The sequence below is a fragment of the Ostrea edulis genome, chromosome 8 (genome assembly GCF_947568905.1).
Source record: "Ostrea edulis chromosome 8, xbOstEdul1.1, whole genome shotgun sequence".
Lineage (NCBI taxonomy): Eukaryota > Metazoa > Mollusca > Bivalvia > Ostreida > Ostreidae > Ostrea > Ostrea edulis.
In genome coordinates this window covers 988252-1001751 of record NC_079171.1, presented here as the reverse complement: position 1 = coordinate 1001751, position 13500 = coordinate 988252, and the positions used below count along the sequence as shown (strand labels likewise).

Below are 13500 nucleotides of genomic sequence, written 5' to 3'. Positions count from 1 at the left end.
AATTAGAAGAGGAGTTATGTTTCTATTGCAATGTGGGTTATGATTAGAGGTAATATTTAATTTTGATTACAATGTTGGATTTAACTAGAACTAGTAATTAATTTTAATTACAACCTGGGCTATAATTAGAGGAGGAGTTGTTTTTATTAAAATGTGGGTGATAATTAAGGTTAGTGTGTAGGTTTAATGATGTGGGTTATAATTATATTAAATGATTAATTTTAATTACAATGAGGGCAATGATTAGATGAGGAGAAATGGTTTTATTATTTTGGGTTGGGATTCAATAGGTGTTCAATGGGGAGATTTTATTAACAGCATTCTGTTACAATTATTATCTTGTTGAGATTTGTAGAACATTGATCATTGCCAGTTTAAATCTTGACATGTTTATAATCTATTTCTTCTACTTAACTATCCTACTTTGTAAATATCAGTGATATTGACACAGCTTTGGTTTGTGGAATGTTGTATGTTTCTGTGATGGTGTGATGTTGTATGTTTCTGTAGCAGGTGTGGACAAAATCTACATTGTGTACTGGTTTGACACTGAGTATGTGCATTACACCAGTCTCTGTGTGGAATAGCTATCATGAACTTAAGGGTCTGTATCAAAAGTCAAGGTCTGACAAAAACAAAACAATTAACACCCCACCCTCTTGAAACTAAATAAATGATGAATGTTGATCTACTTTCTTTTTAAAATTCAAGTTCTGATAACACTCTGAGTTGAGTCATGTAAACTAGGTAGAAACAAATACAAATGTAGTTAGAATGGAATTATTTCATTAACATGATTAAGAGATCGACACCCCATGTTTATTAAATGAAATTAATGAAGTACTACTGATTGTTTATATTGTATTTTTGAGATTTATTGGAATTTGTTTAAGTTAGCTCAGTTGACCTATTACAATTAGTGAGTATGCATTGTCAGCCACTATATGTTAAAAATGTTAAAATTTGAACATTTTAATTTTTAGTTTATGATAAAATTCTACCATTTCAATTATTCTTATATGCCCCCCCCCCCCTTCAAAGTAGAGAGGCATATTGTTTTGCACCTGTTGGTCGATATACTCAATATCTTGAGAACCATTCATTTGATCATAATGATATTTCATATGTAATTTGATTATAAGCAGAAATGGACCCTTACTGTTTTTTAGGTCGAAAGGTAAAGGGTCAATTCTACCATGGACATAGAAATATACTCTCCGCTCAATATTTTGAAAATCCTTTGCTTGACAGACATCAAACTTAGTACACTTGTACATCCCAAAAAGTAGATGACTGCTACTGATTTTGAGGTTACATGGTCAAAGGTCAAGGGTCAAACTGGACATAGGAATATACTATCCACTCAATATAATGAGAACCATCTGCTTGACAGACATAAAACTTGGTACACTGGTACATCTTCAGGAGTAGATGACCCCTATTAATTTTGAGGTCACATTCAAAGGTCAAGGGTCAAACTGGACATAGGAATGTTCTGTGTGCTCAATATTGTGAGAACCCTTTGCTCGACATGTATCAAACTGTGTACACTGATACATCTTTCAGGAGAAGATGACCCCTGTTGATTTTGAGGCCATTATATATTCAAATCTCAAGGACCAAACTGGACTTAGGAATATACTGTACCCAATATCTTGAGAACCTTTTGCTTGACAGACATCAATCTTGGTCAGTGTTTTCCATTCATTTCATTTGAACAGGCCCATTTAGAATTGTAACAGGCCAGGGGGGGGGGGGGGGGGGGGGGTATGGGGGGATTCTCCCCATGAAATTTGGGAAAATTAGACGCAAAATCCTGCATTCTGAGGCATTTCAGGGGGCAAAATGACCCTTGTTCATATGCCACTTTTTAACCTACATTTTTAAATATATACCAAAGGGTTGAACATTTTTACCTCAGACAAGTTAGTCACAGTAGTGTTAAATACACACCTAAGTTAGTCACAGTGGTGTTAAATACACACCTTTCCGATGTTTTGACTGGAAGAAATCATGTAATGTATTCGTTCGACGCTTCATTATTTTTCACTGCCATGTGCTTCTCACGCGCAAGGTGAGAGTTTAAAATATCGTCCAATCAAAATCGCCGTTTCAAAAAGCTCTCGATAAAAACATAAACAAGGAAGAAATATGAAAGATATTTATAGCCAACCAATTGCTACCGCATACATTCTTTGCAAAGATCGATCGTGTAAATCAACATCACTGAAATTAACAACATATTATTTTTTGATTTTTTTATATTTGAACCGGCCAGAAAATCATTTGAAACGGTCAATTTGGCCGGCGGCCGGTTCTTGGGGGAAACACTGCTTGGTACACTGGTACATATTTAGGAGAAGATTACCCCTATTGATTTTGAGGTCACATGGTCAAAGGTCAAGGGTTAAACTGGACATAGTAATATATTGTCTTCTATATTTTGATAATTATTTGCTTGATTGACACCAAACTTGGTACTCTGGTATAAAATAAGGAGTAGATGACCCCCTTTAATTTTAGGTCACATTGTAAATCCATTCCTGACATATGAAGATATTGTCTGTTCAATATTTTAAATTGGTAATACTACTATTAATGAAATGATACATGTCACCACTTTTAAGCTGAAACCTCAAGTAAGGTTTTCTGATCACCTGTTGTATGTATGTCCGTCCGTCTCTCTGTAAACTTTTTACATTTTCGACTTCTTCTCGAGAACCAAAAGGATCCTTGGATGAGGGGCTTTCAAGTTTATTCAAATGAAGGGCCATGTCTTTTTCAAAGGGGAGATAATCACAAAAATGCAAAAATAGGGTGGGGTCATTTAAAAATCTTCTTCTCAAGAACCACTGGGCTAGAAAAGCTAAGATTTACACGAAAGCTTCCTGACATAATGCAGATCCAAGTTTCTTAAAATCATGGCCCAGGACGTAATATATGGGGCCACAATATGGGATCAAAGTTTTACATACAAATATTTAGGGAAACTCTTTAAAAATCTTCTCAAAAACTATTGGGCGGAGAAAGTGGAAATTTACAGCAAATCTTCCTAACATAGTGCAGATTGCAGTTTGTTAAAATCATGGTCCCTTAGGATAGGATGGGGCCACGATAGCGGATCAAAGTTTTACATACAAATATATCTGGAAAATCTTTTAAAATCTTCTCGAAAACTTCTGGCCCAGGATGCTGAAATTTACACAAAAATTATTTACATAGTGCAGATTGAAGTTTCTCAAAATTATGGCCTCCAAGGATAGGATTGGGCCACAATAGGGGATCAAAATTTTACATACAAACATATGGGGAAAATCTTTTAAAATCTTCTCAAAAACTACAGAGCCAGAAAAGTTCAAATTTACATGAAAGCTGCCTGACATAGTGCAGATGGAGGTTTGTTAAAATTATGTCCCCCGAGGATAGGATGGGGCCACAATAATGGGTCAAAGTTTTACATACAAATATATAGGAAAAATCATTAAAAATCTTCTGATGAAAAGTCAGTATGCCAGAAAAGTTTACATTTACACGAAAGCTTCTTGACATAGTCCAAATTCAATTTTGAAAAAAAAGTATGGCCCCTGGTAGTAGGTTGGGCCACAATAGGGATCAAAGTTTTACATGCGAATATTTTGGAAAAATCTTTAAATATGAGCCAACGTTATACAGGTGAGTGATGCGGCCCATGGGCCTCTTGTTAATTTTAACACCATTAGTTGCATATATGTTTTACAAACATCGCTTGTCATGTTTAGCTTAAGCATCTTTGGGACCAGGGGACATGTATTGTAAATTTAGGGACTCTGCACTCCTAGAACCATAGGGGTTAAATAAAATTTAAGAAACTACCACATATTGACCCACATGCAAAACTCTTCTCAACAACTGCACATTTGCAAGGTAAACTAAATGCATAATGATGTAGAACAGGACGGCATCTAATGAAATTGTAAATTTTATTATCCCTGGAGTAGAGGTTCTGACTCCATGATGGTGCTAAACTTGATGTATATAGCGTATATGTGTAAAACATCTAGAAAAAAAATCTTTGCTGCTATTGATATTAAACTGAAACGAAACAGATAGGTAGTCCTCATACATGTAGCCCAGTGATGTTAACAGGCCACCAACACCAGAAACAGATAGGTAGTCCTCATACATGTAGCCCAGTGATGTTAACAGGCCACCAACACCAGAAACAGATAGGTAGTCCTCATACATGTAGCCCAGTGATGTTAACAGACCACCAACACCAGAAACAGATAGGTAGTCCTCATACATGTAGCCCAGTGATGTTAACAGGCCACCAACACCAGAAACAGATAGGTAGTCCTCATACATGTAGCCCAGTGATGTTAACAGACCACCAACACCAGAAACAAATAGGTAGTCCTCATACATGTAGCCCAGTGATGTTAACAGGCCACCAACACCAGAAACAGATAGGTAGTCCTCATACATGTAGCCCAGTGATGTTAACAGGCCACCAACACCAGAAACAGATAGGTAGTCCTCATACATGTAGCCCAGTGATGTTAACAGGCCACCAACACCAGAAACAGATAGGTAGTCCTCATACATGTAGCCCAGTGATGTTAACAGGCCACCAACACCAGAAACAGATAGGTAGTCCTCATACATGTAGCCCAGTGATGTTAACAGGCCACCAACACCAGAAACAGATAGGTAGTCCTCATACATGTAGCCCAGTGATGTTAACAGACCACCAACACCAGAAACAGATAGGTAGTCCTCATACATGTAGCCCAGTGATGTTAACAGGCCACCAACACCAGAAACAGATAGGTAGTCCTCATACATGTAGCCCAGTGATGTTAACAGACCACCAACACCAGAAACAAATAGGTAGTCCTCATACATGTAGCCCAGTGATGTTAACAGACCACCAACACCAGAAACAGATAGGTAGTCCTCATACATGTAGCCCAGTGATGTTAACAGACCACCAACACCAGAAACAGATAGGTAGTCCTCATACATGTAGCCCAGTGATGTTAACAGGCCACCAACACCAGAAACAGATAGGTAGTTCTCATACATGTAGCCCAGTGATGTTAACAGGCCACCAACACCAGAAACAGATAGGTAGTTCTCATACATGTAGCCCAGTGATGTTAACAGGCCACCAACACCAGAAACAGATAGGTAGTCCTCATACATGTAGCCCAGTGATGTTAACAGGCCACCAACACCAGAAACAGATAGGTAGTTCTCATACATGTAGCCCAGTGATGTTAACAGGCCACCAACACCAGAAACAGATAGGTAGTCCTCATACATGTAGCCCAGTGATGTTAACAGGCCACCAACACCAGAAACAGATAGGTAGTTCTCATACATGTAGCCCAGTGATGTTAACAGGCCACCAACACCAGAAACAGATAGGTAGTCCTCATACATGTAGCCCAGTGATGTTAACAGGCCACCAACACCAGAAACAGATAGGTAGTCCTCATACATGTAGCCCAGTGATGTTAACAGACCACCAACACCAGAAACAGATAGGTAGTCCTCATACATGTAGCCCAGTGATGTTAACAGGCCACCAACACCAGAAACAGATAGGTAGTCCTCATACATGTAGCCCAGTGATGTTAACAGACCACCAACACCAGAAACAGATAGGTAGTCCTCATACATGTAGCCCAGTGATGTTAACAGGCCACCAACACCAGAAACAGATAGGTAGTCCTCATACATGTAGCCCAGTGATGTTAACAGACCACCAACACCAGAAACAGATAGGTAGTCCTCATACATGTAGCCCAGTGATGTTAACAGACCACCAACACCAGAAACAGATAGGTAGTCCTCATACATGTAGCCCAGTGATGTTAACAGGCCACCAACACCAGAAACAGATAGGTAGTCCTCATACATGTAGCCCAGTGATGTTAACAGGCCACCAACACCAGAAACAGATAGGTAGTCCTCATACATGTAGCCCAGTGATATTAACAGGCCACCAACACCAGAAACAGATAGGTAGTCCTCATACATGTAGCCCAGTGATGTTAACAGGCCACCAACACCAGAAACAGATAGGTAGTCCTCATACATGTAGCCCAGTGATGTTAACAGGCCACCAACACCAGAAACAGATAGGTAGTCCTCATACATGTAGCCCAGTGATGTTAACAGGCCACCAACACCAGAAACAGATAGGTAGTCCTCATACATGTAGCCCAGTGATGTTAACAGGCCACCAACACCAGAAACAGATAGGTAGTCCTCATACATGTAGCCCAGTGATGTTAACAGGCCACCAACACCAGAAACAGATAGGTAGTCCTCATACATGTAGCCCAGTGATGTTAACAGGCCACCAACACCAGAAACAGATAGGTAGTCCTCATACATGTAGCCCAGTGATGTTAACAGGCCACCAACACCAGAAACAGATAGGTAGTCCTCATACATGTAGCCCAGTGATGTTAACAGGCCACCAACACCAGAAACAGATAGGTAGTCCTCATACATGTAGCCCAGTAGCAAAGTTTTTCATTACTAGCTTGAAAATACGGATCAATATTTAATTGCTGTTATAAAATTTAGAAATTCATTTCAAAATTGAGGATTATCTCCCTCACGCATAGCTCTGATCCTTGGACGAATTTGACTCCACTTTTTTTGGCATACTGTTTTTCCTATAATAGCTCTAAAACTTCATTGTTATTTCGGATTTCAAACATTTCGGTTGAGCATCACTGAAAAGACAATATTTTTGGAAATGCGCATCTGGTGCATCAAAATTGGTACAGTGTAAGTTTTATATGTATATTGTCTTTATCAACAACATTGTTTCACAACCAACTCCTGGGTTTTCAGTCTAGGACAGGCCCTAATTAGTCACATTGTAATAATCTTACATATTATATTATGTATTGTATTTCATCAGCATAAGCACTTTTGGGGGTCATTCAAATTTTAAGTTTTAAGACAACATATTTTACGTAGCCCTAATAATAGAACTGAGCTTGGATTTTTTCTAGATTATGTAGTCCTATAAGGCCTAGTCAGTAGTGATACTTTTAAGTAATACTAACATGACTAAGGTGACTGATAAAGTATCTTGTCTTTGAAAATACAGTCTATCGTACTTTTTATGCCTCCGGAATCAAAGATTTGGGGATATATTGAGCAACTGTGACCGGTCATCCACTGGTATAAGAAACGGAAGTCAATATCAAGTGCTGAGAAAACTAAGACTCAATTCTGAATGACACACCTGTAATGCTGATTTTATTTGAATGAAATACTCTTGTGTATAAGACCAGTATTTATTTACAATGTTTGATATACTTCAGGTGGGAAACATAAAAGATGAGACAAGCAATATGGTCCATGGGTCTCTCATCTTTAAAATCACATAATGTATATCACTTACAATTAATGTCACGAGTATTTAGAACTTATGTTATTATGTGTGGTAGACTGGGCCCACTTCTAGAGAATTCACTTGCTTCAAACTCCTCCATACACTAGACAAAATGCTTCAATGTCTATATCTGATCTTAATTAAAACTTCAGTTAATCCAGACAGAGATGAGCAGATCACGGAAGCTTCTGAAAGTTTTGAGGAGGTTCAGGAATCGGGATCAGAGCTGGAAATCAGTGGAGAGTCCGAGTCTGAAGAAAACAGCGAGGATTTGAAGTCTGAGGATAGCAGCGAGGAATCTGATCCTGATGACGAGGATACTGCTGAATCACAAACTAGTGAAGATAATGGTGTAGAGGAAAACGATGATCAGAATTTAGAGGAGACCAGCAAGAATGAAGATGAATAAGAAATGTCTGGGTAATTACATTAAGGTGGGTCCTTAGTCCTGGATTTTTGGGGTTTAGGTAGCATTTTTTTGTTTGGAATCAATAGATTAACATTCAGAGTAATGAGAAAAGGCAAATTAGTTAATGATTTCCAGATTTATTTTCATTACAGACACTACTGAAGTAATGTACCCTATGTAGATTTTTATGAAATTCATTGGAAACAGTTATCTGTTGTTATTTTAAAATAAAAACAACAACAACATTTTTTAATTGCATTTATTTATCAGGAAACATGTCAAGAACTAAAACACATGTCATTTTCACTATGTTCATCAAGTTTTAGTATAATAAGTGTAAAATTATTGAATTAGCCTTACTCTCCAAAATGTTAAAAAACAAACAAATATGGACACAATTTCCTTATAGCATGGTTTACATATCATTTTTTCTGGTTATATTAGTAAATGTACATCTGTTATAGTTATTTATGAAAAAAAATCCATACCTTTCCTTAATAATTTCAAATCTATAGCTTCCAGAGTATGTATATCCCCATAAAAACCCTAAGTCTGGCACCATACAACTGAGCTATTCAAAACCACTCATGGATTAAAATTTTATGTAATTTCATGAAAAGACACAGATAATAATTCCTTATCACCTTGGTAAAATGTTTGTGAAAAATATAGGAAATCTATTGCATAATGGACTTGATAAATAATTTAATGAAAACAGAGTTATTGTCCTTGGATTCAATATTTTGAAACGCATAATTGACTATTCAAATATAACTAAGACTTTTGAAATATTTTATGGCTAACAAGATTTTTTAAAATAACTATTGAAAAAGACTCCAACAAAATTTATGTTCCAGTCATTAAATTATTGACTTTGCAAAATCGTATGACGTCACAGGAGTGTGGAACTACGTTAAGATAATACAGATCTGTCTGAAGGAAAGGACTAGGTCCAATAAGTGCCATTTCTGGCCCTGAAATTCAAGCATAATTTGCTTTCACTGAGATCTAGTAATTTTCAAATTGAAATAGTCAGAACCTAAAACTAGAATTGCCTATCTCATTTAAAATTTTTCATAATTAACTTTTCCTTAACATGTTCATTTAGCTCACCTTAGCCGAAGGCTCGTGAGCTTTCCTGATCAAAATTTGTCCGCTGTCTGTCAATGGTGTAGGTGTCAGCATACTCTATTTACATTTTCAACCTCTCCAGAACCACTGGGCCAATTTCAACCAAACTTGGGATAAAGCATCCTTGGATGAAAGTCTTTCAAGTTTCTTTAAATAAGAGTCCATGTCCCCTTCAAAGAGGAGATAATTACAAAAATGCAAAAATAGGATGGACCATGGAAAAAAGTATTGAACTACTGGGTCAGGTGATCTGAAATTTTCATGAAATCATCCTGACATAGTGCAGAACCACGTTTATAAAAATCATGGCCCCCAGGAGTAGGATAGAGCCACAATAGGGGATCAAAGTTTTACCTACAAATGTATAGGGAAAATCTTTCAAAATTTTCTTCTCAAGACCCATTGGCCCAGGGAAGTAGGAAGAAGGGATTTACATGAAAGCATCCTGACATTGTGCAGATTCAAGTTTGTTGAAATCATGGCCATAAGCGCAGAGCATAGGCTTAAATTTTGCGGCCCTTCACCGGCAGTGGTGACGTCTCCATATGACTGAAATATTCTCGAGAGGGTCGTTAAACAATATTCAATCAATCAATCTTCTCAAAAACCAGTGATCCAAAGAACTTTACATTTAAATCGAAACTTTCTGACATAATCCAGATTAAAGTTTGTTAAAATCATGGCCCCCGGGGGTAGGATGGGACCACAATAGGGGGTTAAAGTTTAACATACAAATATGTAGGGAAAATATCTGAAAATATTAAGAACCACTGGGCTAGAAGACCTGAAATTTACATGAACGCTTCCTGACCTAGTGCAGATATTAGATTTGTAATCATGCCCCCCCCCCTCCCCCCGGCTATGTTTAGCCACACTTGGGACCAACATTTTTCATGATAAATATTGGAAAAATCTTTAGATAGGGGCAAAGATGACTCAGATTAGCAATGTGGGCCATGGGCATCTTGTTTTGGAGAGGATGTTTTTTCTTTAATCAAAACAGATATATGGTAATTTGTCCATGTTTTGTAGATGTCATCACGAAGGGGGGATTACTGTGACTAAACAGGGCACCAACACCTCATCACCACATCATATTCCACCCTCCACCTGAGACATTGATGTTAACAGGCCATCAACACTTCGTCATCACATCATCTTCCACCCTCCACCTGAGACATTGATGTTAACAGGCCACCAACACCTCGTCACCACATCATCTTCCACCCTCCACCTGAGACATTTATGTTAACAGGCCACCAACACCTCGTCACCACATCATCTTCCACCCTCCACCTGAGACATTTATGTTAACAGGCCACCAACACCTCGTCACCACATCATCTTCCACGCTCCACCTGAGACATTGATGTTAACAGGCCACCAACACCTCGTCCCATCATCTTCCACTCTCCACATGATACATTGACGTTAACAGGCCACTGATATCTCATCACCACATCATCTTCCACTCTTCACTTGTGTTCCCAAATAGAATCCCTGATAAACCTTAAAATAAAGCAATCTATCAGTAACTGAAAAGACAAAAGCTTTGGACTTTGACATTGCAATATAGTTCAGGCAGGCAGCAGCTTTCTGTTTGGAATTTAATTTTAAGTTGAGTGAATCCTCTTGAGGACATGAATCAGATTTCACAAACGTAATACGCCAGTTTCGAGATTAGAGCTCTCCTGTGTAGGAGGTGTATTTAGTGGAACTTTGAATCCTTAGGTGGGACAGAGTGGTACCACAGTCAGTGAGAAAGACGATAAAATGTATAAAAACCGAGTTCTTATTAGATACTTGATGTTGGAAATGTAAAATACTGTCAAAAGAAATGTTTTACTAAAAGTGGAAACATAGATACAATGTTATATTTCCAAGCATTGTCCTGGATATGATAGCTAGGAGCAACACAATAACGTGATATAATAAGAATTCTAAGTATTTAATTACTTCTTGAATACTTATCATTTACTTAGTTTGTGTATCAGTCGAAATTGGGTGATGAAACTGCGTATGATAAACTTACTGAGCAGATTCACTTATTTGTCCCACTCCTGCGTGTAAACAAGTTGTTTTGCACCTTAGTAAGTACGAGAGTTCTCCAAAGGGAAATAACTCGGACGTATCTCGAAACCGGCGTAATGTCTTTGGTGTCTGTTGATGAGAACAAGGAAAACATTGACCCCAGTGTGCAATACACGTGTTGTGAAAACAGAATTTGTATAGACAGTTTTATGCATGTAACATGCTTATCATGAAAAAAATATATATTTGTATCGGAATTTTGTATATTACTTCATTTGGTTTAATGATTGTATCTGAAATTTTGTTTATTAAGTTTTATGTGTAGTTTGATGTTTGTAAACCGATGTTTTGAATATTACTACATTTAGTTTGAAGATTGCATCAGGAGTTTTGAATATTACTAGATTTAGTTTGATGATTGTATCAGGAATTTTGTATATTACTAGATTTAGTTCAATGTTTACATCAGAAGGTTTGATAAACTTAGATCTCCAGTTTCATGTATATCTGTTATTGACATTGCATTGTTTAAAGAATGTTACACCAGAATATAATATTTTCACGTAAAAAATCAGTCTTGTTTGAAGTTATTTTGTCACTGTTGGCAGAAACATAATGCGTCTCTGCTATCAAACCCGGTATATATCATTGTAAAGAGTCTTTAACAAATGCTTTAAGTGTTAGATGTGGTTGTTATTTTGTAAAGACATCTTGACCGGAAAGTATCATAAACCCAACCATACTTTTCCGTTAAGAATACTTTATAATAATGACCATAAAATCTTTCAAGTAAAGATATTGTTCTATGCTCTTTATATAGTTCTACAACAGATTTACAATGATAGCGTTTGGGGTAATGAAGCCACATGTTTATTTTACGGAAAAACAAATTAATAACTAGTTTCTCATGCCAAAAATTTTCAATTTTGATAAAGCAGACTAGTATTTTATATTTCATGAGCCCATCTGAGCTTAAAGCTCAAGCAAGTTCTTAGCTCATGTAAGCTGAAAGCTCAAAAGAGCTATTCTGATCGTCTGTTGTCCGTCGTCTGTCTGTAAACTTTTTACATTTTCGACTTCTTCTCCAGAACTACTGGGTGAATTTCAACCAAACTTGGCCAAAAGTATCCTTGGGTGAAGGGTTTTCAAATTTGTTGAAATGAAGGGCCATGTCTCAAAGGGGAGACAATCACAAAAATGCAAAAAAGGGGTGGAGTCATTCAAAAAGCTTCTCAAGAACCACTGGGCCAGAAAATCTGAGATTTACATTTATATAGTTCTACAACAGATTTACAGTGATAGAGTTTGGGGTAATAAAGCCAAATGTTTATTTTACAAAAGGCCAAAAGAAATTGATAACTTGTTTATCATACCAAAAATTTCCAATTTTGAAAAGGCAGACAGGTATTTTATATTTTATGCTTAAAGCTTAAGTGAGTTTTTAGCTCACCTGAGCTGAAAGCTCAAGTAAGCTTTTCTAATCGCCTGTTGTCCATCGTCTGTCTGTAAACTTTTTACATTTTTTACTTCTTCTCCAGAACTACTGGGTCAATTTAAACCAAACTTGGCCAAAAGCATCCTTAGGTGGTTTTCAAGTTCGTTCAAATGAAGGGCCATGTCTCTTTCAAAGGGGAGATAATCACAAAAATGCAAAAAAAGGGTGGGGTCATTTAAAAAGCTTCTTCTCAAGAAACACTGGGCCAAAAAAGCTGACATTTACATGAAAGCTTCCTGACAAAGTGCAGATTCACGTTTGTTCAAATCATGGCCCCCGGAGGTTCAATGGGACCACAATAGGGGATCAAAGCTTTGCATACAAATATATAGGAAAAATCTTCTCAAGAACCACTGAGCCAGAAAAGCTGAGATTTACATGAAAGCTTTCTAACATATTTCAGATTTATGTTTGTTCAAATCATGACTCCCAGGGATAGGATGGGGCGACAAGGGGGATCAAACTTTTGCGAAAATATTTTAGAATATTCTTCTCAAAAACTACTGGGCCAGGAAAGTCGAAATTTACAATGAAATATTCATGACATAGTGCAGATTCAAGTTTGTAAAAGTCATGGCCGCCGAGGGTAGGATGGAGCGACAATAGGGGATCAATTTTTACATACAAGTATATAGGGAAAATCATTACGAATCTTCTGAAAAATCATTGGGCCAGAAACGTTTACATTCATATGAAAGCTTCCTGACATAGTCCAGATTCAATTTTGAAAAAAAAATCTTGGCCCCCAGGAGTAGGTTGGGACCACAATACTGAATAGGGATCAAAGATTCACATGCAAATATATAGGGAACATCTTTAGATATGAGCCAAGGTGACTCAGATGAGCGATGTGGCCCGTGGGTCTCTTGTTCTAATCACCTGTTCACCATTTGTTTGTCTGTAAACTTTTTACATTTTCAACTTCTTCTCCAGAACCATTGAGCAAATTTAACCAAATTTGGCAAAAAGCATTCTTCGGTTAAGGGCTCTTAAGTTTTTTTCAAATGAGGGGTCATCAGAAGATTTGTAAAT

General features: G+C 37.3%; 1 protein-coding gene across 1 annotated transcript in view; it reads left to right on the top strand.

The window, feature by feature from the left end:
- The window catches only part of LOC125667654 (uncharacterized), a 35935-nt gene extending 28109 nt beyond the window's left edge, over positions 1 to 7826 (top strand). The window contains exon 9 of the mRNA XM_056147854.1: positions 7555 to 7826. Coding sequence (XP_056003829.1) covers positions 7555 to 7811 — 257 coding nt within the window. The 3' untranslated portion in view covers positions 7812 to 7826. The remainder of the gene's footprint in view (positions 1 to 7554) is intronic.
- Positions 7827 to 13500: the final 5674 nt, after the last annotated feature.